We start from the raw sequence: 27,370 nt of genomic DNA, 5'->3' as shown, positions 1-27,370 counted from the left end.
AGGCCCCCCTGCTCTGGCCCCAGCTGAGCCTTCGGTGCCTAGAACAGGAAACATAGGGGCCTATTAGGATGGCGGGCGGATCCTAGAGGGAACGGGACCGCCCACCTGCCATGCAGCAGTCCTGCACCCATGATCATGATGCGACCGCCACCACGGCAGTCGAATCTGGCATTTTAACATTGAGGCGGGTGCTGCTAGCTGCCGCGCCCACCGCAATGGTAAAATGCCATGTTGTGCATTTCCATGCACAATGTGGCAGGCACAGCGCGATGCTTGCCACCTTGTGCATAGACATGTAGGGGGGTTACCCCACAAGTGCACCTTCCCACCCCACCAGGGGCCCGCGACAGGCCCCTAAGCAAGTCCTCGCCATCCTTTCCATGACCGCATTGCCGCCATGGAAAGGCCTTGAAATCAAAACATCATAATATGGATGGCGGTGCCTGCTAGGCTCCACCACCATATATGAACCCCAGCTCTGCCCGACCGACGATCATAATGATTGCCGACTGGCGGAAAAGTGGAAGACAGACTCTCCGTCCGCTGCAATACCCATGCCATCGTGATATGGCGGTGGGTAATTCACGTTACGATGGTGTGCCGACAGTGGTGATTGTTACGCCATCCTAATCACTCCCAATTCACCATCCCGGCGCGTCAAGGCTTGCCCTGCACCGCTAGATCCTCTGAAAGCTTCAGCAGCACTGCTCTGCACTCATGGTAAATGGTGTCAGGGTCTGGTTTCGTAAGACCGGCTACAGATTACTTTTTCTTCCACCAGGAGAATCTATGGGAGTTTTTGTGCTGTTGTAGATATTGGAGGATCAGAGCCATCAGAACACTCGATCTTCTACAGGGTACACGCTACTGTGGTGGCTCCAGGAGTATGAGACTCCCTGATTGTGGAGGAAGGCTGTTACTGGGCGAAATTCCCCTCTTTTCTGGAGCTTGATAGCGGAGTGGTCCTGAAATAATTGCAGAGGATGGCCACAAAACTATATCGGATTCATGTCTCTGGCTTTGTGTAGAGTTTGTTCCTTGAGGGAGAAGTCATGCACTCAAGTCAGAATGTCCGGTGGTGAAGAGTTTGCAGATCAGGGAAGGCCCACCCTATGGACCCTATCTAGATAAACCTCTGAGGCTTACGTGTCCCCAGGGATCTGGGCAAAGAGGGCAGTCACATATTCTCGGATATCGTCTGCCTTTGCTGTCCTGTGAACCCCCCTAATCCCTATGGTATTGCATTGTCACCTATTTTCAAGGTCCTCGGCGTGTGCCTGGAGGTCAGTTTGCTGCTCCATAAGACATACTATGTCGTTGCTGAACCTGTTCGCTTTCCTCGTCCCGGTATGGTTTGTGGTTTTCTAGGGTGTCTACCCTCTCTCCAAAATCTGACTCCTCTCTGCGAACCATTTGCAATTCTTGTGCCAGATCTATAATGACTGTTTGCATGTCTTCCCTGTGGGAGGAAATCCCCAGGAGACAGCGATCTGTCTGTACCCCTGGATCACTCTGCAGTCAAGGTGGTGGAGAGATTTTTGAGCATGTCTGAGGGAACGATCTTTTTTGGTGCACTGCGTCGCCATGGTAGAGCTGTGGTCTACTGCGCTGCGCTGTGAGAATGCCTGGAAAGTTCCTTGAGATTCAGCTGAGACAGCTACGCCAGGACCCAGATAGGCCCAGAAGAGATCCAACAGGAGGCAACCCTGGGATGACCAGCACCAGGTCCCCGTATGCTGGGCGGGAGGCCCACGTATCCACCACCTTCAGAGGCTATAGGGAGCAGCTCACAATTAAACCAGGATACTCCCTTCACCCCCAGGCCTGCTCTCCGATTTAGTGGGCTAACAAGTCCTCTTCCCCTCTTACTGCTGTCAGCAAGCAATGTCCAGGCCAGTGGGGGTGAGGGGCTAATGCCAAATTCTCCAGCTGGGACCACCCTATGTCCACAACAGGCCCAGGCGTCACGGCCTCCACGCAGCCAACCAAGGCCCCAGCCATTTCCTCAAGGTGGACCCGCCCGACGTCCCCAGCAAGGTGAGGCGTCCGGGCCACGGACTGGGTCTCTAGGTGTCAGTCAGGGCCCTCCGGCCTTCACACTGCAACTGGTCTTCCTGCAGCGACTCTAGAGGGACCCTGGGCTGCAAGATGTTCCTCTTGGCTCACCTGGGCTTCACAAGTGTGGAGGTGGAAGGCCTTAGTCCCCCTTGGCAGCAACAATTCATGCGGCTCTTGCCCCGCCGTCTGCTCCCTGCAGAAGAGGCCTGCAGCACAGCTCCTGGTCTCTCTTGCTGCCTCAGCCCGTCGGGTGCACAACCCCAAACCATCCGGCACGACGCCTCCTGTGTCTCGCCAGTGCTCCGCAGACGTAAAAGAGGGGGCAGGACCCAGCCTCGAGCCTTGCCAAAGGCCCATGCCACCCGGCAGTCAACCTCCAGTCGTCAGGCGTCCCATAGTCAGGCATCTAACCAGCGGAGAGCACCTCGGTGGGCCACTTAATGCCTCCTGACAACACGATCACTCTGCAGGTTACTCAACCCCTCAGTGTCCATGCCCAGGGCCAGCCTCCGATGCCGAGGCCCCCTGTCGGCGATATCACCCGTCTTCAACCACCGCAGCCCCCCACTTGGTCGCGGTGAACCTCAGGCCTTTCCTGCATGGTCATCCCAGCCAAGACTCTCAGGCTCACAACTGGGGCCCCTCCGCCCAGATGAACTCCGAACTCCACTGAGCTACCAGGACCCCCCCCCCCGGCTCCAGCGGTGCAAACCCGCCGGAATTGTTCAAACCTCACAGGTGAGTAGTTGCGCTTTATAAGGTTCAGATTGATTGTGTCATGCTCAGTGGTCCAAGTGACTAAAAAACCCTCACCTTTCTGAGCGTGCATTTACATATACCTTCCTTGTCTCTCTAAGCCTTAACTCTTTTTCTACTTCACCCCTCTCTACATCTTGAGGGACGCACCTTGGAGTAAGTTTTACTACAGGTGTCCCTCTACCCCTACCTTCCCATGGGACATCCCTACACCTATAATAGGGAGTTCTAAAAAAAACTTGGTAGAGTTGGAGTAGAAGCCAGCCTACATAAGTGGTTTTATTTGTCTCTTAAAGACAAGATAGGAGCCCTCTTTCTCACTCATGCCCTGATGAATGCCATAGACCCTCCAGGCCATAGTGGCAGAAACATGTTGGCAACACATATGGAGATAGGGTACTAGAACCCCTAGTCTCCACCATTTCTTTTAATATCGAGCACACTCTGCATCGTTAAAATTTCGCACAGAACTGTGTATCGATTTTAAATATCACTCCCTCACTTTTTTTCAGCACGGGCCCCCACTTAGTTATAGAAGTGCCTCTCTGTCTCCAGGTGTAGGCCCGCATTTTTTAAAGGGCGAGGACAGCCAAGGAAGCATGACACCTGGTGGTGTGTGAGGCCAGTCCATTAATTTTTTTCAGATGTCTTACACTGCCTGAAATATCAGCAAAATTGCCTTAACTTGTACTAAGAATCAAACACTAAGGGCATCATTAGCATGGTGGGCGCCCGCCATAGACCTGGGAAATGGGACCTCCCGCAATGCATGCGGCGGTCCCGCACATACAATTAGGATGCATCTGCCACACTGGTGTGCGCATTCCGCATTTTCACCGCCCGCCACAATGACAAAAATGCAAGTTGTGCATTTGAATGCACAACGTGACAGCCACCGCGCTGTGCTGTCACGTTGTACATGAAAAGGCAAGTGCTTCCCTTGCATTGGAGCAGACACTATCCTCGAATATTTCTCTTTTCAGATCTGCAATTTCCTGGGTACGTTTTTTCACGTATTCAATCGCGGTTTCTACTCCAAGCATCATCCAGTGCCTGGAGCAGTTGTTGGCAATGTAACTGAGTCCTCTCTCTGAACTTTGGAACGTCTATAAAGATAGCAGGCTCATTTCTGACCTGCAAGTCCTTGTGGACTATGTTGGCTTGTAGATATCCATACTACTATTATAAAGGAAGAACTTTCAGGCTTTGAGGCGGGTAAACTCGGGAACCACAGCGCCAATCCACACACCCGATACAACGTTGGAATCCTCAGGGTGTGCAGATGGACATAGGCTACATAAATAAAAAAAAATATGTTATTAAAAAATATAAGTTAAAAAAACAAGTAGTCCCTTGAAAGTAGCACCGGCCGCGACGTGCGTGCTGATGTCAGGAGCGACGTACACGCGAGGAGCGGCGTACAGGAGCGGCGGAGTTCAGCGCGGGGAGTAGCACTGATGAGGAGCAGAGATCAGCGCGGGGCAGTGACGAGGAGCCGCGGACATCAGCACGGGGAGCAGCAGACATGACCGGCAGACAGGCGGTGAGGATCGGCGGCCAGACAGTGAGGAGCTGCGGCGGGGAGGAGCATTCGTCAGCAAAGCAAACGTGAGAGGAGCGGTGAGCGAGGCACAGGTACCGGAGGAAAAACAAACGTGTGCAGGTCACAAAATGGGGCATTTCAGGAGGAAAAAGTTACGAGGGCAGGTTAACAGGAGCAAAAAGAAACGTGTGCAGGTACAAAGTTGAGCGGGGAGCAAAAACGTGTGCAGGTGACAAAACGGGGCATGACTGGAGGAAAAAGTGACGTGGGCAGGTTAACAGGAGCAAAAAGAAACGTGTGCAGGTGACAAAAGCGTAGAAAGTTGAGCGGGGAGCAAAAAACGTGTGCAGGTGACAAAACGGGGCATTACAGGAGGAAAAAGTGACGTGGGCAGGTTAACAGGAGCAAAAAGAAACGTGTGCAGGTGACAAAAGCGTACAAAGTTGAGCAGGTACCAAACGGGGCATTACAGCAGGAAAAAGTGACGTGAGCAGTGACGTGGGCAGGTTACACAACGTCAGGGCGGGCGGGGGCCCTGAGCCATGATTGCTCCCGGACAAGGTCGGGACGGGCTGCTAGTTTAGTCAATAAGTGACGATGAAGACGTGAGCGAATTCATTTTTTCTCAAGCCTTTCAATTTTAGCTAGTTTCTCATTAAAACATGCATCCACCGATATTTTGTCAGTTCCTAGCAGAACATTGGATATGCCCTGATCCTGTATGAGTTTAGTGATGTATTCTTCACTATAGGACAGTGTTTCTTTGTCAGACCAAGTACAAAAATTGGAATGTCATCAACAACTTAGTATCTTCAAAAAAACGTAAAACTTGAAAAACAATAAATGAGAGTAAAAACAACCTTCGCAGGTAAGTACCTGCACCAGTTAAAGGTAAACATTAATGGGGTGACCCTCTGTCCCTTAGTACCTGGGTATGGGTATATAAACAAAAACAATGGTGCTGTTGGGAGAACAAATAATTTCTTTTATGAGCAATTATTTCATATATGTTATTTTCTGCATCTTCAAAAAATTATATCAAAGATGATTAGAAGCTATGGAACACAAAGCAAAAATGTGACATAAATCAGTGAGTATTTCAGAGTTTTATATACATTAGGGCATTTATATATACTCACATATTTGTAAGCAAGGCATCAATTTCTACCGATCTGGCCGTCAATAACATCAACCAAATGGGTGTTGGACATTATCCAACATTGTTATTGCCTGATGCTCACCAGCGATCCTCCCAATATTCCACCTCAGATGCACAAACTCTCTCTAGAGCACCAACAACTGCTCAAACAAGAGGTAAAAGCTCTTCTAACAAAAGGGGTATATGAACAGTTCCAATACAACACCAAGGGTCAGGGGTTTACTCACATTACTTCCTAATCCCAAAAACGGATGGTTTGCTATGACCACTAGTAGATCTCAGACCTCTAAATGTATACATGCTGTTGGAATACTTCCTTATGGTCACACTTCAACAAGTGCTTCCCCTCTTACAACAAAATGACTTTATGTCAGCGCTAGACTTAAAAGATGCATACTTTCACATCCCTATTCACCCAGCACATCACAAATACCTCAGATTTGTGGTAGCAGGAAAACACTATCAACTCAAAGAACTCCCATTTGAACTAACTACCAGAGTATTCACCAAATGTCTAGCAGTAGTAGCAGCTCATCTAAGAAGACAACAAACTCATGTCTTCCCAAATATAGATGATTGGCTCATCAAAGCCAAAACACATCTCAAGTGTTTATAACACACTCAAATTACAAAAAATCTTCTTTATCAATTGAGATTCACAATCAATGTGGAAAAATCCTGTCTTCAACCTAAACAACTGCAACCCTATCTAGGAGCTATCCTAAACACCCAAATAGGTTTAGCCTATCTCAATGCAGCCAGAATTCACAAGTTTCAAACACTGTTACTTCAATTCCAAAGCAACCAATATCTAACAGTAAGAACTTTCATGCAACTTTTAGGGATGATGACATCATACATTGCCATACTACCTCATGCAAGATTAAACATGCATCAGCTACAGGAATGCTTAGCACACCAATGGAATCAATCAAAGGGTCAACTAAAAGATCTAGTGTTGTTTGACAGCTGCACCCATTGCTCGCTGCAGTGGTGGAACACCCAAAACTTGGCAAAAAGGCAGGCCTTTATCAACCCTGTTTCACAAGTCGTGCTAACAGCGGATGCATCCCTTACAGGCTGGGGTACCCATCTACAACATTTAGCAGTTCAGGGTCTATAGGACACCAAACACAAAAGTCTCCACATCAACTACCGAGAACTTCTATCTGTTCACCTAGCGCTCACAACATTTCTACCTCACCTGATAGGGAAAGTTGTCTTAGTTCGGAAGGACAATATGACAGCTATGTACTATGTGCAAAAACGGAGGGACACTCTCTACAGTTATCACACCTCTCTCGGATCATTTGGCGTTGGGCAATACATCAGAAAATCCAATTGCTAGCAGAACACATTAAAGGGACGGAAAAAAAATTTGCCAACCTCCTCAGCAGGATGCGCCAACAAGTCCACAAGTGGGAACCCCCCCTCAAGTTCTCCTTCCATACTTCCACAAATGGGGGTTTCCATAGATTGATCTCTTCACAACAGCAGAGAACTCAAAATGCTAAAACTTCGCCTCTAGGTTCCAAAACCCTCTAACCAAAGGCTATGCCCTACGGATGAATTGGTCTGGGATATTTACTTTCGCTTTTCCGACTCTCCCTCTTCATCCATTTCTGGATCGAAGGCTCAGACAAACATCCCTCACCCTTATTCTGTTGGCTCCTACATGGGCTTGTCAACCACGGTTCACCACACTTCTAGCAATCTCAGTAGTTCCACATCAGAAGCTTCACCAAACCTTAGACCTTCTTACTTAGAACCATGGAGAAATCAGACATCCAAACCCCAGGGACCTCAACCTAGTGATTTGGCTCCTGAAGTCATAGAGTTCGAAACCTAAATTTACCACCTGATTGCATGACAATTCTTAAAGAAGCAAGAAAACCTACTACTAGAGCATGCTCTGTAGCAAAATGGAAAAGGCTTGTTATAGATTCATTAGATACTTCTATACAACAAATGATTTGTTATCTATTGCATCTATGTGCTTACACATCCATATGTCTATACATTGCAGCAATAGCTGTATATCTTCAAAAACAACAGGACATCTTTATTCAAAGTACCAGTGATTAAAGTCTTAATGGAAGTACTTAAAAGAGTAATACCACCACAATTGGCACCTGCAACTGCATGGAACCTTAATATTGCTCTAACAAGACTTATGGGTCCACTTTTTGAACCATTGCACAATTGTCCACTGCAATTCCTTTCTTGGAAAGTTGCTTTCTTGATTGCTATCACTTCACTAAGAGGTGTCAGTGAGCTTCAGGCACTAACTTTAGAAGAACCATTCTTCCAACACCATAAAGACAGAGTGGTTCTTCGAAGTAACCCAAAGTTCCTTCCAAAAGCAGTGTGCTTTTCATATTAACCAATCAGTTCAGTTACCTAATTTCTTCCCTCAACCTGATTCAGTAGCAGAAAGAGGGCTGCATAATTACATGTCAAACGAGCATTATTATATTATATTGATAAAACAAAAGATATTTGCAAAACAACTGTTTGTTGCCTTTGCTCCCCTTCATAAAGGAAAACCTACCTCTAAATCTGTTTTTTCTAGATGGATTATTAAATGTATCCAAACATAATATATTAAAGCCAAAAGAATGTTATCTATATACCTCCTAGAGCACATTCTACTGGTAAAATAAGAGCCTCTATGGCCTTTTTAGGTATCATTCCTATGACTGACATTTGTAAAGCAGCTACATGGTCTGCACCACATACATTTACCAAACATTATTGTGTGGATGTATTAGCATGTCAACACTGACTCATTTTCAGTGAAATTGCTTACCCTCCCTTGAAGCTCCACCATTAAGTGAGGCCTTCCCCTGAGCCCCTGCACTCTCGAGTGTTGGTGTTTAAGGCCCTCCTCCACCCCCAGGTTTTACCTGCGCCTCATCCCTGGTGGTCCGGTGGACCTCTGTCTCCTTTTTCTCGCTCTGCTTTTTCTCTCTGTTTTCCCTTTTTTTTCTCCTCATTTCAATCTCCCCCTTTCACTCTCCTTCTGTGTCTTTCCTCAGTTTGCAATCTTTTTACCCTCATTTCAGTCTTCCTCTTTCACTCTCCTACTGTGTCTTTCCTTCACTTTTCTTGCACTTTTTCTGCCCTATTCCACTCTTTTTACGGCCCATTTCCGCCCGTTTTCCCCGCCGCTGCTGCCCCCATGGCCCCTCCCTCCCTGCACGACCAGCCCATTCCAGTTCCCTTTCTCCGCTCCCGCCTCACAGCTGTCCAGCCCTCCCCGACCCCTACATATTGGCGGCCACTGCGCAGCCGCGCTGCGGATGCTCGAAGCGGGCGCGCTAAAGGAGTGCCAAAGGCAAGTCCGTCTGTGCCCGTCCATGACCCGACCAGCGCCAAGAACCCGGACCTCCACACCACCAACGCTACGACCCAGCAGCACTCCACTCTCTCAACCCAGGCCACAACAACAACTGCAAGCTAGCTTCACCAGCCGACACCCACGGATCCTTCAGCTATCACCGCTGATGGCACACCTAGAGCACAGTCAAGAGCATGGACCCAGCACAACCCTCCCACAAGAACACAACCAAACTAAAGACCCTGCAATGCATCCTCCTCTACATCCGATCCCTCCACATACACGCCACCGAAATCTGGGACCTCCTCGACAGCACCACCTTGGACGTAGCGTTCTTCACCCAAACCTAGACCAACACCACCTTGGGACCAGACATCGCCATTGCCATTCCCCAGGGATACAAGATCTCCAGGAAGGATCGCCCCACCCTCCCGGGAGGAGGAATCGCCATCGCCCACAAATCTACCCTCCATCTAAGCACACTACCAGACGAGCCCACAGACCTGCTGGAACGCCTTCACTTTGAAGATACTGCCCAGTCCTACCACCACCCTCCAAGGAACCCTCATCTACAGACCCCCTGGACACTGCAGACATTTCGCCAACTCCATCACGGACATCATCTGCCCGCATGCCATCTCATCCACCAACTACACCCTGCTGAGAGACCTCAACTTCTTCCTCTTCAACCAACTGGACCCCAACACCACATCCCTCCTGGACAACCTCCACAACAGCGGACTCTTCCAGATCGTGACCGAACCCATGCACTCAGCAGGACACACCCTTGACCCCCTTTTCACAACAGGAAACTCCATCACCTTCAGCAACACCACCGAACTCCCATGAACTGATAATCAATGCATCTACTTCACCTTCAGAACACCCACCATCCACAGACACCTGCACCTGCTCCCACGAAGAAACTGGACCAGAATCACCGATGACCAGCTCACCTCCTCACTCAGCAACTCCACCCGAACTATCACGGAAAATGACGACCCCAACACTGCAGCCCAAACCCTGCACAGATGGATCTCCCACACCATAGCCCCCTCAAGAAAAACAACAACACCCACACTAAGAAAGCCAGATGGTTTACCACGAACTTCGAGAGTCCAGACTCACTTGCTGCCATCTTGAAAAGGCCTGGTGGAACACCAAATCCACAGAAGCCCAAAACAACTTCAGAGCCGCCACCAACGCCCACCACCAAATCATCAGTAAAACTAGGAAAAAGCGATTGAAGACAGAATCTCCACACACGCGCACAACAGCAAAGAACTCTTCAACATCATCAAGGAGTTCGCCCAACCCACCAGCGAGTCTACTGACATCCCTCCCTCATAAGACCTCTACGACAAACTCAGCACCTTTTTCCACCACAAAATCAAGAGCATCTATGACAACTTCGACAAAGACAACAACACACTGAACCCTAACCAACCAACCCCGACACCCTGAAGCCAGCGATTGACAACTGGACAGCCCTCACCACCGAAGTCACACTGAAGACAATGAAGTCAATCTACTCCGGGGCCCCCATGGACCCTGCCCCCACTGCATCTTCAAAAGAGCCGCCAACACCATTGCCCCCATGCTCCCGCCACACCATCAACTACTCCCTGGTGACCGCCTCGTTCCCCGACGACTGGAAACACGTCGAGGTCAACCCCCTCCCGAAGAAACCCTTGGCGGACCCCACGACCTCAAAAACTACAGACCCATCTCCCTGCTCCCGTTCCCAGCAAAAGTAATTGAGAAAGCCATCAACAGCAAGCTCGCCACATTCTTCAAAGAGCACAACATCCTTGACTCCTCCAAATCCGGCTTCAGAAAAAACCACAGTACGAAAACCGCCCTCCTCGCCGCAACAGACGACATCCGCAACATACTTGACAATGGAGAAACTATAGCCCTCATCCTCCTTGACCTCTCAGCGGCATTCGATACAGTCTCTCACCATAATACGCAGACTACACGATGCAGGGATCCAGGACAAGGCCTTCGACTGGATCTGCTCCTTCCTCTCCTGCAGAATGCAGCGGGTCAGACTCCCCCCTTTCCTCCTGGACCCTACACCAACCACCTGCGGAGTCCCCCAGGGGTCCTCCGTCAGCCCTACGCTCGTCAACGTCTACATGGCTCCACTCGCCCCCATAGTCAGAACCTACGGACTCAACATTGGGTCATACGCAGACAACACCCAACTCATCCTCTCCCTATCCAATGAACCCAACACCGCCAGACACAACTTTAGAGAACACATCGAAGCCATCACCAAATGGATGAAAAACAGCTGCCTACAACTAAACACCAACAAAACAGAAGTATGCTGGTCCGGTGTCATTGAGGGCCTTGTGTGCGTGGATGAGCATCTTGAAGGTGACTCTAGCCTCTATGGGGAGCCAGTGGAGTGTGCGCAGGTGCTGGGAGATGTGGCAGTGTCTTGGCAGGTTGAGGACCAGTCTTGCATAGGCGTTCTGGATGTTCTGTAGCTTGCAGGTGAGGATTTTGTTTATTCTGGCATAGAGTGCATTGCTGTAGTCGAGTCTGCTAGTGACCTGGGCATCAGTGACAGTATTTCTGTGTTCGAGGGGGATCAATTTGAAGGTCTTACGTAGGAGGCAGAGGGTGTGGAAGCAGGAGGTTGAGATGGAGTTGATCTGGCGGTCCATTTTGAGCTCAGAGTCCAGGATGATTCCCAGGTTGCGTGTGGTCCGTGGGGGTGGACGGGCTTTGGGCGAGCTACATAAATACTTTGCACCTAGCCTTTAAGTTAAGCTTGATTGCTTTGTGCCAAGCTATCAGAGGGTTAAGCACAAGTTTATTTAGTGACTGTTGTGGCTCACCCTGACAAGGATTGTGTTTATCATTTGAGGAGGGGTTTCAGGCACCTCAACTAATAACTCAATCCCTTACAGTCGTAGTTTGGCAGACACGACTGGACTGGGAACTTAAATCGGCCCTGGCAAACAGCTCAGTTGGCACGCCGGGGGAATGTGATGGGGGGGCGAGCTCCAATATCACCGCTGCCGCGTTTGTTACAGGGGGCTGATATTGCAGATATGCTACAAAACTGACTCCTGGTAACTAAAACTGCCCCTAAGGGTCCGAAACCGGCCCCACCCTGGCAGCCCACCGGGGAAACATCTGGTGCCCACTATGGCCAGTTCGGCCCTGCTGGCAGATTCAGATGTTTTACTTTGAGAATCAGACACTAGGGGGTTCGGCTGACTGCTAATTTACTTTACTCCATTATTTAAGTGAGAAGTTGGGACTGACCGCACAGCTTGTTAATAATTTTGTAATTTTCACTACTTTTAAAAAACATTTTGTTTAGGCAAGTATATCCTCCTAGTCTTGCATGCTTCTAACTTAACCAATGTCCTACTTTTCCCAACCGAACATTAATGGGAGAGGTTTAGTAGTCAAAAAGTCCCACTGGAGTTTGACAACTGTACCAGGCGAAATACGTCTACAAATGACCCATTTGCTAATGATGCACTCAATAAATACTCGGGGGTGAATCTCAAACTCTGCATTTTTTAAGGTCTACAAAGGTAACCAATATTACTGCAGTCAGATGATTGCAAATGTACCATGGGCCAGTAGATGTGACTTCCTGCTCATACAGGTTCTGGCATCTGAACCACAACGGGTACCAGAAATTATTTGGAAAACTGGAAAGTTTACAAACACATCTCAATACTATAATATGTACGAAAGTCACTCTTTATCCAGTGAAGGAATACTCAAGAGTAGGGCGATACGGTACCAAAGTGTGACAGAGCTGCAAGGGCGTGCTAATGGTAGAAGGACCTCTATGCAATTCTCAATAATGTACCATTTACTGCATTTTTATTAGCATATTTGTTTCCAACATTTCGGTCTCTTTCATCTGTTATATCCAACATGCTTTTAGTAAGCTAAATGTATCCACGGGAAAATCCCAGTGCTTGTAATACCAATTTGTGTGATAATTTCTCCTTCCATGTGGGGGTTCTTTATAAATTGGCCACAGTGGGTGGGACTGTGCAATGCTCCTTGCTGCAGCCCCAGGCCCGTTAGCCTCTCTAGGAGGCCAGGTATCTCCGGGCCCAGAAAAATGGCTTTCAGAGAGTTGGGACCCAATAATTTCAGGCCATCAACAACTCCTAATTGCGATTTACCATTCCAGGTGAAATAGAACAACTCATAGTGGGGGATATTCTCAAGAACGTGCGATAATCTTTGCCAAAATAGGTTAACGCAAATTTTCATATCGCCGTCTATCGCTGGAAAATAACTCTGTGTTAATGTCGTATCCACAGCACGGTGGTAACATGCGATAGTTACCCGATAACACGTCAAATGTCCGCAATAAAATTACTGGGACGGCGATAAAAATCTAAACCCTAACGTGAAAAAAGTTGCAATGGGCCCAACTGCGATAAAAAATTCAGAGATAAGCAGCATCAGGCCTGCAAGTCCCACAAGTCAGGAGGGCAAAATCACTATAAAAACGACAACCAAAAACACAAACAAGACACAAACAACTGCAAAGCACCATGGAGGTAGCCGGAGCAAATACAGAGGACAACCAGAACTCCACAAGTCCCAGAGAGGACCAGCCTGGTACCATCATTGGGGAGACTGTGGCAGGAGTTGGGGGACCGAACACTGCACAACATGACCTGAGCCAACAGCAACAGGGTGAGTAATGACCAGTGACTGGGGGGACGGGGGAAGATGGGCACTATGGCACACATGCACAATTAAGTGTAGCACATCTGCGGACAAACCATGCCCAAGAGTCACAACTCCGACCAAAAGCCCAATTTACTCAAGTCTGCAACATCTCAGCCCTGTATAAGCACAGAAGTGAAAGGCACACTGCCTTATGGGCCAGCCAAATCAGAGCTGAAGGGGCAACTCACCCACGATGTAGCACACACACATAAGAATCAGAGCACCTCAACATTGACAACAATGTAGTACAAACTGCAGCACTTTCACAACAGAACAGAGGACACAACTGCTGCTGCTTGTGTTTAGAAAATGGCCATTCTCCTTTGGCATAGCAGGAAACTGTGAGATGATAATGCACAAGTACAACCTCACATCCCTGATGGTGTAGAAATGTCAACTGTACCGCATCTCCTCACAAAAAGTAACAATGTACATTGTCATGCAGTCTGACAGTAAACGTATACAATGCGTGAAAATACATGTGAACACAATGTCAATCTGCATCTCCCCTTCACATTGCAGAGGGAGAATCAACACCTCCTGCAGAGCAGACCAAACAACACAGCACTGATGATGAAGAGGACCTCCCCAACATCGACACTGACGCTGTCCAACAGCTCATGGACAGTTCCGACACCCTGCCTCCAGGAGCAGAGCAGCCCAGCTGCATCGAAGAGACCCCACCACAACCCCTGAACGGACCACACAGCAGGAAGCATTTACCACCACGACTGTCTCCCAGGACCCCCACGACAAACACATGGCATTCCAACGCTGAGTGTTAGGGTGCCAGGAGAAGATGGCTGACCAGCTGCGGGTGGGGTTCGACCTTATGGCAGCCAACTAGATACCATACATGGGTGCCTAAGTCCCATTAGGGACAACTTATAGTCCCTAACGGACACCCACTGTCAGCTCCATGCTCTCCAACAATCCATGGCTGACATCGCTGGAGTCATGACTCTGAGCCAAGAACAACTGTCTAGTCAGAGTGGCACCAGCGGAGTCAGCCGGGAGTTGGGACACATAAGGAGAATGATGGAGAGCTTGGAGCGGATGCAGGCAGAAAGAATGTTTGCCACGGCTGCATACCAGCAAGATGTAGCTGTGATCTTCCATGCCCTGCAGATCCTTTTCATGACATTTCCACCACAAGGCGTGGCGCAGATGAATGCTGGTGGTACTACTCCATCCACAACTCCACCCCCTGAAGTGTCAGTGCCACACAGTGCGGCAGACATTCCAACTCCGGCCACTGATGTGTCACTGACACACAGTGATGCAGACAAAACACCACCACCCGCATGTGAGGCACCTGACACATCAGAGGACGAAGATGATGATGAATCTGGCTTTGTGGTAAGAATGAAGTGGTAGCATTCATCTCCGCCATATTGCCGGTCTCAGCTTGGTTCTGCCCTCTGCATCATGCCCTGGAATAACACTCAGGGACACTCACCTTGGACCTTGACATGGAATGCCATATTTTGTTTGGTTACCAATGACACAACAATCACACTGAGGACTGAAGTCTTCCACTCCTGATGAACTTGTCAAACCCTGAAGGACTCTGGCTGTCGCTCCACGGGGCAACAATGTAAAGTGAGGTTTGCATGGCCCTGTACTAGTCCAGCTTCAACACTCCACTGAATGTGAATAAAACATTCTAATTCACACAGATATGTCATGGTTATGATCAATCAAGTATGAAAGTATGGATGAATGTAGGGACAGTGATTCCACAAAAAGGTACTCCGTGTGTAATGCTATAAATGTGCATGTATGGCCATGATCCAGATAGGCAGTGAGACACACATTGTCATGCAAATCAACACTCATCACAGTTGAATTCAAGTGAAGGTGCGTAGACTTTATTAGCATATGAGTGGCAGTACGGGCAAGATAAGTGTCACAACATGCAGACCAATGCAGCAGTATGTCAGAATGAGGAACGTTGCCAAGCACTGCTGTCCACTCCGGGGGAGTGCCTCACCTTTCACAGGTGTGTGTTAACCCGCGTTGTTGTCGGCATATGTATTCGGAGCCCAGGGAATGCAGCCATGACCACTGTTGTCGTGGGATATGTGACCAGATCTCCATGATGCAACAAGGTGTTGGGACATGTGCAATGGGTTCCAATTGGTCGTGGCTGCAGGTACGAATTACTCGTCCATGAAAGCAATTGCAGCTGTGTAGGCTACAATTTCCAACTTCAGGTCATTGTCGACTTCATCAAACAGGACGGCAAGTCGATCCATTAGCAGGTCCGGACAGATGTGCTGCGTCCACCCCCTTTCACCAATTAGCACTACAGCCCAATAGGGGAGCGGTTCATTGTGATCACTGCACACAAGGGTTTGTGCAATCTCCCAGGTCCAGCTGCCAGCATGTATGTCAAGTATCATGGCATCCCATAAACAGGTATCATGGTGACACTCCTGGTCGTGGGCCAACAGGGGGCACACACACATGTCAAAATCCAGTTCAGCTACCATCCTGTTGGATAGGCAGACATCCATGGACCACTCGAATATGCACGATCAACAATGCAACACAGGCTGAACGCAGGTGAAGTTGACAAGGCGGAAGCTTAGCCGGTAACTGAACCGCAGCACTGCCAATGTCAGTGCCCCCAGTAAATGCACCATACGTGCACAGTACAGTTCCATGTGACAGGGGTTGTGCATGTGTCCGGGATGTTCTGCCATTGTGTTAGTGGCTCCGGTTGAAGCGGCACTGTTCTGACCTGTGCCAGTTCTGTGAATGAAATGCCACAGCTTGGATCAATGAGTTGTTTTAGTTTGCAATGGTTGTACACCTGGGATGGTGTGGAAGTAAGTGTAAAGGCCATTCCATGCAAGATAGCTTCTAGCAAGGACTTCTGGGTGTGGGGTGTGTATACGTTGGTCGTTCGTCGGGCTGTGCGTAGTGTGGAAGTCAGCACCAGCTGCTATAGTATCTGTCAGGGTGTGCCAGGAACATGCAAATTCAAGTTCGGAGGTGCAGATGTGCTTCCGCCTGATAGTTCAGACAAAGGAGCTTTCATCCCAAGTGTTAGTTTGTCATATGCTTGCATTCAGGAAATGTGATGTGGCTTGTTGGGGGTGGGGTGGGATATGTGCGACTTTGGGATTCATGGTTGACACGTCTTGCAAGTGGCAAATGTACGTCATCACTGTGTGTTACTTTGCCTCACAGCTGCTCCTCCCTCCCCCAGAGCCTATTTACTTGTGTGCGCAGCACGGTTGCATCACTTGCACTCCTACGGCACACCATTGTCATGCCTGTCTGCCCATGTCTACAAGCCTGACAATGACACTGTGATGTTGGCCGTTGAAGGTGGGTGGCCACGTGAGTGTAGGCCTATGGTAAGGATAGGGCGGACACAGATGTAAAGTCCTTGCGTGACTGAACTTGCGCTGCGAGTAGGGTTAAGCATTTGGCTCATGCTGCGGCATTACAGATACACACAACACTTGGCATGTATGAGCAAAGACCCCTAGAGATCTTGCACTGCTTCATTTCTCCTTTCGTGCTAGCTCGCCCTCAGGGTGCATGCTACATTGCAACATTGTGGATTGCGGGCCGGGTAGCGCCAACACTACTACAGAGACACACGCATTAGTTACTTCCTTGTCCAGGCCAGAACTGAACCACGCCCAGAGCAAATTTTGTTGCGCGCACTGCATCACCAAATGCGATGCAGTGCGCGTAACAGAATTTATTTTATTTATTTATATGTTTACTTACCTGTTAAACTCCATAATCCATACATTACTACCCCCCACCCCACATCACCGCCCTGCATGAACTCCTACTGCCGACCGCGGCTGGCCCAGAGCCCCGGGCAAATTCTTCACACCCCTATGCTGGACTGGTGTACGCCAGCCCAGCCAACTCTGCTTACACTTAGAGGGGGGACAACAAAGCTACATGTCCAAGGTCTTAGCCACTGCCTGAGGTGACATGGTTGTGACCACTGTCCACAGCACAATGTAATGTGGTAGGGTCTGGGGACATCATGCATACATAATGACCACACGGACACACTTAGATAGATAGTGGAACTGGGTACGGGCACGTGCGCCCGCCCCCTTTTTATTACCAGGGTCACATGTTCAGTGACGCCTGTGCTGGATGGGTGTGGGGTGAGTTTAAGCCAGACCTCAGGGAGTGGTTGGTGCTGGCAACAACTAGAACATTGATGTTCGAATCACAGACATAGATTCAATCATAAAGGGTCCATGACTTGCAGTGCACTGCGGTAAGGGCACCAGATCTGGAATCACACACAAAAGATTCAATCATAAAGGGTCCATGACTTGTGGTGCACTGAGTTAGTGGCACCTGATGCACCGTGTCCAGCACGGGCCTATCGCCATGTGGCGATGACTTGAGCTGCACTGAGGTAGGGGCACCAAAGATGAGCGTACTCATGTGAAGTAATTGTTAATGATTGTGTCCCTTCGGGATATTCCTGCTGCAGCTGCAGTGGGGTGTGGTTCACCTGCCTCATCTTCATCATCATCGTCCCAGGTCTTCACCACTGCCTGAGGTGACATTGTTGTGTCAGCTGTCCCCAGCACAAAACTCAACCATGTGTTGTGGTGCACTGAGTTAGTGGCACCTGAAGAGCTGAGAGTGTGCGCAGCCAGTGATGATAGTGTGTCCTTGCAGGTCAGGATTGGATTTGATATGTGTGAACCCTGCTGAATGCAGTGTAGGCTGGAGGCAGTGGTTAACAGGGGGCCCACAGCCATGTGGTGTTGACTTGAGCTGCATAGAGTTAGTGACACCTGAAGCGCTTAGCGGGTGTGCAGCCTGGGGTGATGCGTCGTCCAAGCGGGCCCCACTGGAAGCAATGTCTGTTGCCCTCTGGACTTTGCAATAAATAAACCAAACTCCATTTACATTGGGGGACCTGCTGACCGGAGTGCAGGCAGAAGGCAGTTGTCAGCACACACATAACTCCACACTGCTGTACCACTAGGTGCGCTGGGCGCCTGTGTTGCGGAGGCCAGCGATCGGCTGAGGAGGCTGGCGATCACGGTGGCAAACTCGTGGCAGGGTGAGGGGCGCCTCCCTGGCAGAGGCGTTGACCATACCGGAAGTGAACCACGCCCAGAGCCCCAGCCTATTTATTCACACTCCTACGCTGGACTGGCGTACGCCGGGCCAGCCCACTCCACTTACAGGGAGGACGACAAAGCTACATCACCGAGGTCTTCCCCACTGCCTGAGGTAACATGTTTGCGTCCACTGTTCACAACACTACAAACACCGGCAGTATATGACTACATGGACATGTCTGTGCTCTGCATACTGAAGTCTGTCCAGCACATCACCGCCACACTTGGCATTTTGTACATTCTTATTCATGGGTGACTTGCCTCCTTCACACCTACTTGGTTCCCACCTCTCCCCACATTCTGCAATTGTGTGGCTGAGGGGCCATGCCGTTTTCGGAAGGTCAACTTTCTTGTTCTGCCCTGCCTCAATGGTATTCAAGGGAGGGATCCGGGGGGGTCTGGGGGGGGCTGAGGGTGGTGGCGGTGGGTGTTGTGGCCCTCATGGGTATCCAAGCTGCTTGATCAGTAGCTCCATGACATGTGTTGGTCTTCAGATGTGGCTCTGGGCTGGGCTCACTTTCATACTGCAGGTTGTCGCTTAACACCAGTAAAAGGCATGTGTTAAATCCCTGCTGCTAACGTGCCTTATCACCTGTTTTTGGATCGCTACCCCGATCTGGCTGGTCGTTGAGAATATCGCAAACTGGTGTTTTCGTGTGTTTTTGCACGGGAACGCCTACTCTACATATCATTAGTGTTAGTTGTCACTCATCCGTGGTGATGTTTTTTACGCCAGCTATCGCTGGAAAACTGGCGATTTCAGCAGTTTGCACCAGCTTGAGAATAGGGCAAAAAATCTATTATCACTTTTGCGGCGCTAAAGTGCCGATAAATCGGCGATAAGTCCTTGAGAATATGCCCCAATGAGTACCCAGGTGAAATTTACTCCAAAACTGCAGTGAGGGCCTATGTGCCTATCTGCAAGGCTCCTCTTCTACATCGTAGATTTAAGAAGATACTTCCTTTGCCAAGTAATTAGAGTGGGTCTCGTAGACTCGTAGATCAGATAGCAGGTAGATAATGTTTGAGGCTCCCCCATAGCAAAAATTGAATATTTCCTTTTGATTACTCACTCTTTTCCTATGTGTATATATGGATTACTACATTTCTAAAATGTAATAGAATCCCACTACAATTAGGGAACAAAGCCCCATTTAGATAGTTAATGTGAAAATCCCCAGAATATATTTATGAGACACAAAAAGACCTGCAGACTAAAATGTTCCTTTAGGACAAGAACAGATTTTTGCAAACTTCCATGAATAATCTTCTTCCAACACTGGATTTCTACAGAAATGCAGCTCTTTCTTAAAATGAACCTTCAGAAGACAGTTGTGTTTCTTCAGTTCTTTTTCAGAGATTGCACACCTTCTGGCTTGAAATAGTTTCGAAAGCCAGCACATTCTGGGGGCACTGAAGCAACCATGCGACTGAAAAGTAGGCATCCACAATCAACTGGTAGAGGACACGTCTCCCCCAACGCCCTCAGCCAGTTGGCATGGATTACCACTAGAACTGAAGGCCAGTCAGAGAGAATGAGAACCCAGCCCCCCCCTCCTCCTGTTCCTGAGAACAGCACCGAATCTTGATTGGCCCCTGTAGAGAGAAGCCAGAAACACAGCAAGACTTGTTGCTCTCCTAGGATAGCTTCCTCCAGTCTTACAACATCACATGAAGTAAAGTGTCAATCTATGAGGATATCTCTTCTCACTCCCATGCACATCTCTGTGGTAAATCAGTGGATGCCAGAAGCACTCAGAATATATAGGGCCATATTATCAAGAACGGCGATAACATTATCGCCGCTTTAGCGGCAGGAAACTGCAGCTAAAGAAGTGATAAGGGGCTTGATAATATGCCCTTGTGAATTCCCATAGAAGCCCAGGTTTGATGTCCTGCACACCAGAACCTGGGTTTCTGTGGGAATTTACAAGAGCATATTAACAAGCCCCTTATCGCCGCTTTAGCGGCAGTTTCCTGCCGCTAAAGCGGCGATAATGTTATCGCCGTCCTTGATAATATGCCCCATGTTTCGTAACTTTCAGATTGTCCTTTCAAGGACATATGTGAGTAGGCTGTGGTGCCCCAAGTGGGTGTGACAACAGGAGTTCACTGTGTCCATCGTCTCATTTTTGCAGCCTATGCTGGGAATCGGGGTCAGTTTGTTCCCACAAATAGTTTTATAAAGTAATGACGGCCTAGGTACTATGTGCATTATATACAAAAGCTCGGTGAAGTAATGCAAGACCCTTTGGCCTGCTCTGATGTCAAATTATGTTAACACCTGTGAAACATGCATATTATTCATGTTGGGAACTCTCAGTTGTTATAACTGCTGTATTACCTCCTAGGAACCAGTACATGTATCTAACATCTTGGGATGTAACAGTTGGACGAGTATTTATTTATGACTCCACTCACATACAACGCAGAGTGGTTTGGATGTACATCCATGAAAACTACACAGACCCCATCAATGGGAATGACATCGCACTCCTACGGTTGTCTTCAGCTGTCTCCTTTGATGCCACCATCCAGCCCATCTGCCTGCCTTATGCAACACACCAGTTCCAGCTGGACTCCGAGTGCTGGGCCACAGGCTGGCAAAGAGTCGGTAAGGAGGTTGTTGTGGGGGGGTGGGGGGATCAGCTGGTAACACATTTGGACTCATAATTAGAAGTGATGGGGGGTGCAGCAGCGATCCTGAACGTGGATGTATTGATGTTGCGGGTTCAGTCATTCTTCTGGGGTAGTGGATTTTCAAGTTTTGAATTCATAATAGCTATAACCGCACAAGTTAATAATGCTGCTGCACGACATTTGCTTCACAACTTGATTATTTCATACATTGAATCAAGGTCACAATGACCAACATTAATTATCATGCAGTACAAAGAGTCTACATAAAAATCAGAGCAGAAATGGATGTATATAGAAAAAATATTCACTTTATGTATTTTCAAATCAAAAAGGGTACTAAAAGATATACAGACAATGTGACAAGAAGGTGACAACATAGATTCAAATGCCTTCACTGTAACAATTGTGAACACTTTTTTTCTCAGTTAAAATTAATACAAAATGATGGAAGAAAAAGCGTAGGTCGACGTTTCGGTCTCTACTTTTTCATAGACAAGATCATCTTCAGGACTGAACAGTATTATAATAGTTGACCGCTTATTTGGATCAGAAAACTGGTTATTCAGAGTTTTCTTGTATCTCAGTGAGATCTGAAGATGACCGCATCAGTGGGCAGGCAGATTCAAGTAAATCGTACATCTTTTTATTGACGAAAAGCCGGATCAGAGCCTATTAATGTCGCTCGTCTGGGGCAGCGCTTTTGACCTTGCGATCTTAATATCAGGGTCGAAGTGGGTCTAGCTTTTTGAATACAGCGTGATTCGACTTCAGATCTCCAAAAGTGTTTACCTCTTCGTGGACTGGAGCAGCAATCGGATATGCAAATCCGGCTTTTCTCTAAGTGGGCTTCCCTGGTTGCTCCAGACGTGCCCTGACTCTCCATTGCTTGGGGAGTCCCCAGGACCTTGCTGGTCCGCATTGAAGCATCTTTTCTCTTCCTGCGTGGTTTGCTGTTTCCAAGGCTTGTTGTGTCCAATCCGGGCACCGATGCTGCAGCACTCGACATCCTTCATGGGACCACTCAAATCCAGCTCTTGGTAATCTCGACACCTCCTGGTCCTAGTGGCTGTAGAGTCAAGCTTCACCTCTTCGCACCTGAAGCACCCGACATCGGTGGGCATTCGTCTATCGTGCCCCTAGTCACTGGCTAGTGACCCAGACTCTGTGCCCTCTGCTTTCAGGTTCTTCACATCTTCAGTCCAGGCTTGGATCTCTCCAGACACTTTCCTCCTTCCCGGCAGCAGCACTTTGCAGCAGGTCACCATTGAAAACGACGACGCTGCCAACACCATTTGACACCTATGCACCCGGCTTCCCTGGGTGAGGTAACTCGAGTACTCCGGTGCTCCCTTGGGTGTTGGCCCTAGAACCCCCTAAGTCTAAAGGGGTTTGCTCAAAGTCCTCTCCTAAGTTTCCTTAAACTTTAAAATTCCAACCGCGACTTTCCCCATAGAAGCTACCGGAGCTCGCGGCTGTGTTCTCACACTGCACACGTCCCCCGTGGGTCCCCTGTGTCACTACCTTGGGTGGTTCCTTGGGGTCCCAGCATTTCTACAGGCTCTAGGCACTGTGTCTAGTCAAGTCATGGTTCTTATACCACCTTCTTAGTATATGGTTCGGTCCTCCCTTAGGCCTTTTGTATATTGTGCTAATTTACTGTGATATTTTGATTGTAACATATGTGCTTTGACCTCTAACCTCATAAAGAGACTAGTAGGGTGTGTTTAGTAATAAATACATATATTTTATATATATATACTTTGTGTGGTTCTCCTTTCACTATGTCACTCAAGAGAGTATAGACTGGTAAAACAAGCTGCTTTACATTCCTTCAAGACTTAGCCAGAAGGCTGCTCTTAATAGTTACCATTAGGATAGCTTTCAATAAAGGTTGTCTTTAACCTATCATCAATAAGGATCATTTGGACTGGTGCAAGGTGCCCACTATAACTAGTGGACAGCTTATACCAGGCCAACTTCTCACACACTTTGCCATGTTTTTTTGTGACTAGTGCATGGAGAAAGAATATGGCAGTACAATTTAAATGCACAGTTGTAATTCCGATGTGGGCAGAAGCTCACGTTTCCGCTCACATCGCAATTACAATGGTGGCCTTGGTATTTTGGGCTGCAGCTGTAGGTTGGAGCCATGATTCAGATGAATCCTTGACTTGTTCAGTATTTATTGCCTCTCTGTGCACTACTAAAAGCAGCAATTATATATGGTACACTACCTGACACTGATGAGTACTGTGTAGGTGTGGCCAGGGGTGGGACTGACGCAGAAGCTGCCGCGTCTCTATTTCATGAAGAGATGTGCTTACACTTTGGCACCCTTTGACCATTCTCTGTGGAACCAGCAATAATCACAGGGGATGAATGTATACAAAGGTGCATCTACAGTGAAGGTGTGTTGTATGTTATATGATTTCTACCCTGTTTTAGTAATAAGAGTGTTGGTGGTTGTAGAGGGAATGCTGCCATAAACAGGTCCCTGGAGCTACAAATCCGACCCAGATCTCGAATCCAGAGCCAAGTTCAGCTAGATCTTGGCCTATGTCAAAGTACAAGATCTCTACGGTCTGGGATGACTCTGCTATGGTGCCCTAGCCTGAATGCCAAAGTTACAGATGACTAGAGGCACCCTTTGACTCCACACTGTACAAGACCTTAGACATATTCCCCACAATGAGAATGAGGACAAGGAGTCGATCAATGTGCTCCCCCTCACTACTCTGATACTTGTCTATATTTGGATATTCAAAATGCTACTGCCTTGATTCTTCTTCAGAGACAATATTTGATTTCCCTTTGGATCCTCCACAGAGTAGAGTGCCTTTTTTCACGGTGGTGGGCTGCACAGCTTCAGAAATTGTGGAGTCATAATTTCCTATGGTGGAGACAGGCACATTTGCTCATTGAAATCTAACAGCCAGACTCTTTACCCTCTGATTGAATCCTGTGGCACAGCGAGCAAGGGACCCACGTCTGTGTATACTCTTGGCCACTTAGGCCACTTAACTATGCATTTTGGGCCAGATCTCTGTACTGGGGTGGATCTTTGACATTGTTCAGCATTCTGTCCATCAATTCTTATTTTTGCATTCGTAAGCCCAAGTGGGACGGGGTACGCCCAGACGTAGGTCCTGTGCTGTCCATGCCACAGGTGTTAGGCTAGCCTGGCTGATATGGGGTGATACCCCGAAACAGGTACCAGGATGCTTGTTTCTGGTGTAGGGAGGACCTGGCCTGGCAGTTCAGACTGATTTGCATTCGGCTGGGTTTAAACTGGAATGGCATGGGGAGCAGAAAATTATGGATTTAGGCCCAGATCTCTGTACTGGGATGAGTGTTTGACATTGTTCAGCATTCTGTCCACCAATTGCTCTTTTCTCATGTACCAGTAACAGGGCAAGGTTCTACACCCAAACCATCAAAATCTGCACCTCCATGCATGGAGACTGAGTTAAATCAACTGAGTGGCTTTGACCTGCTGTTGGAGATGATGGATGTGATTCTGACTCCTCATAGCTCATCCACCAAGTCAATCTATTTGAGGCATTGCCAAAATTTGTGTCCTGGTGAGAGGCCCACTTTAGGCTATTCAGGTTAAACTGTCTAATGTTCTCTTGCTTCTTCTGTCTTTCGGCACAGTAAGACTTTGCTGTGGACATTGTTAACCCCTACGCTGCTAGTCCTGTTCCCCCCGTGCTAAGCCTTTTTTTGGGTTATTTGGGAGAGTTCACGCTTCGTCCCTAGTGACTTTTTGTCCAAATAAGGTATTCACGCCAAATGTATGTCCTTTTCTTCTAATCTCCTGAGGATTCTAAAAGTATACAGGGTTTGTGTATTCCCATGGAGAGGACTGAGAAATTAGCCAAAATACAGTTACATTTTGTTTTTGGGGGGAAAAATGGGTAACAAGTGCTGCAGAAGAAAGCGTCTGTTTTTCCCCCGCAATTTGTATCAAGAAAGGGTTTGTGCTGCTAAAAATCAACACCCTTCTAGCTTTCAGGAACAGACAGACGTTTGTCACAAAACTAACATTTTCTACACAGATTTGGCATTTTACCAGGACATAGCCTACTTTTCCTATTTGTTGTGCTTTCAACCTCCTTCCAGTTTGTGGTAAAAATGGATGTGAAAGCAATAATAGATCGGAAAGATATTCATTTACGAAAGGTAGACAAAAGTCGGAATTTAGCAAAGGGTCATTCATGTAGATCCTTCAAGGTTTTCCAATAGAAACTAAAAATATTGAAATTGAGTTGAAAAAAACAGCCAATTGTGGCACCATTTTCACATGTAACTTCTTGAAAGTATGGCACAATTTTTAAATCAATATACTATTACGTCTGCTAGACCCTTCTGGTTGCACGGATATGTAGGACATTTGTATGTTGAACAAGTTTTTCATAGTTTACCGGGTATATAGAAAATCATTTGGTAAAATATAAAAAGTGAAAAATAGGTATCAAGGAAACCTATGTATTTCCTAAATGGGAACAAACTGTAGAGTTTAGAAGCAGTGGTTATTTGCACATCTCCGAAATTGTGAGTACCTGTACTGCATGTGAATTAGAGGACATTTTTTGTAATGACTTCTTTTTTCACACATTGTCTTTACATTAGGAAGGCACAAGTGTACAGAAAGTCAATTGGTAATAAAAATGGTTCCTTATGTGTGTGGGTAGGACTAGTGCCCGCGACAGGAAGCGCACCAAAAGCAATGTGCACACATCTTATTTTTACAGTGAAAACTGACAAATTGTTTTGCAATGTGCCTAGCTGCCGATTTTGGACCCTAGCTCAGCTGGCACCTGCGGAAACCTAGTAAACCTACACATTTTTAAAAACTAGACGCCTAGGGAAATCCTGCATGGGGTGTCACGTGTGGCTTTCACCAGGTTCTGTTACCTGGATGCCCTTGCAAACCTCAAACTTTCACCCAAAGACGGTTTTCCATACATTTCTGTGATGGTAAGTTCTGGAATCTGCAAGAAGCCGCAAACCTCCACCCACCCAGCATTTCCCCAAGTCTCCCGAAAAAAATAGTATCTCACTTGTGTGGTTGGGCCAAGTGCCCGTGGCAGGGAAGGGCCCAAAACATATTGTGGAGATATCAAAATTATCCATCACAAAACAACTTGATTTTGCAAGGGAGTCACCTGGGTTTTTGTCCCTGGGCTCGGCGCCCATCTATGGAAACCAACCAAACCCAGACATTTCTAAAAACTAGACATCCGGGGGTGTCTAGAGAAGTATGACTTGCATGAATGCTCCAAAGTTTTCCTAACGAGAATCCCCTGCAAACCTAAAATGTAGCTAAAAAATCATATATCCCTCACATTTCTGTATGGGAAAGTTGTGGTATCATGGTCTTACAGGAATTCAAAGAATGCTGCGCCGTTCCTGGAGGAGGGTGGGGAAAAGGAATTAAATATGAGTCATGTGATGCGACGGATTTTGTTGGGGTAAAGAATTTCCCTTGGGCATCCATTTTGTTGGATATAGTGCCCTCACACACCTTTGCAGGTGTCATGCTTCATCATTTGGGTCTGCTCCTCGTTGGGTCGGTGGTGCAATACCCAACGGGCAACACCTCAAAGAGGGGCTCTTTAGCGGAGATCTTTTTCCAACTGCCGTATAGATGAAGTGCGGGTGTGGGGCCAGAGAGGGTTGTAGACGTGTCGGGGTGGTTAAAATAGAGCTCGGGGTACCAAGGAACAATTTATTCTGACGGTCCCCTGCTCTAATTAAAAAAGATTCTGGAGGGTAAATGCTGCAATATTATGCTTCCAGGGACCTTCTAGAGTGTGCTATTGTTCGGTCAACATGTTTCTCGCTATTGTCCATTAACAGGCGATTCTTCAGGACCAAGGAACTATTTAGCAAGTATCTATTGAGTTCACTGTCTACATAGAATCATTGCCCCTAATGTATAAATTATGTGTATACAGTAGTGTGATTCAAAAAAGTAAAATATATGGAAGCAAAAAAGGGGGGGGGGAACC

At 47.7% G+C, this 27,370-nt stretch overlaps 1 protein-coding gene across 1 annotated transcript in view; it reads left to right on the top strand.

Annotated features, from left to right (window-relative positions):
- LOC144769149 (uncharacterized) overlaps positions 1 to 27,370 on the top strand; it is a 1,798,260-nt gene that overhangs the window by 711,847 nt on the left and 1,059,043 nt on the right. Inside the window, exon 10 of the mRNA XM_078653155.1 lies at positions 21,068 to 21,330. Coding sequence (XP_078509281.1) covers positions 21,068 to 21,330 — 263 coding nt within the window. The remainder of the gene's footprint in view (positions 1 to 21,067; positions 21,331 to 27,370) is intronic.

This window comes from Lissotriton helveticus, chromosome 7, assembly GCF_964261635.1.
Source record: "Lissotriton helveticus chromosome 7, aLisHel1.1, whole genome shotgun sequence".
NCBI classification, from domain to species: domain Eukaryota; kingdom Metazoa; phylum Chordata; class Amphibia; order Caudata; family Salamandridae; genus Lissotriton; species Lissotriton helveticus.
The sequence above is the reverse complement of the archived record's forward strand: the minus strand, read 5'-3'. Positions and strand labels throughout refer to the sequence as shown.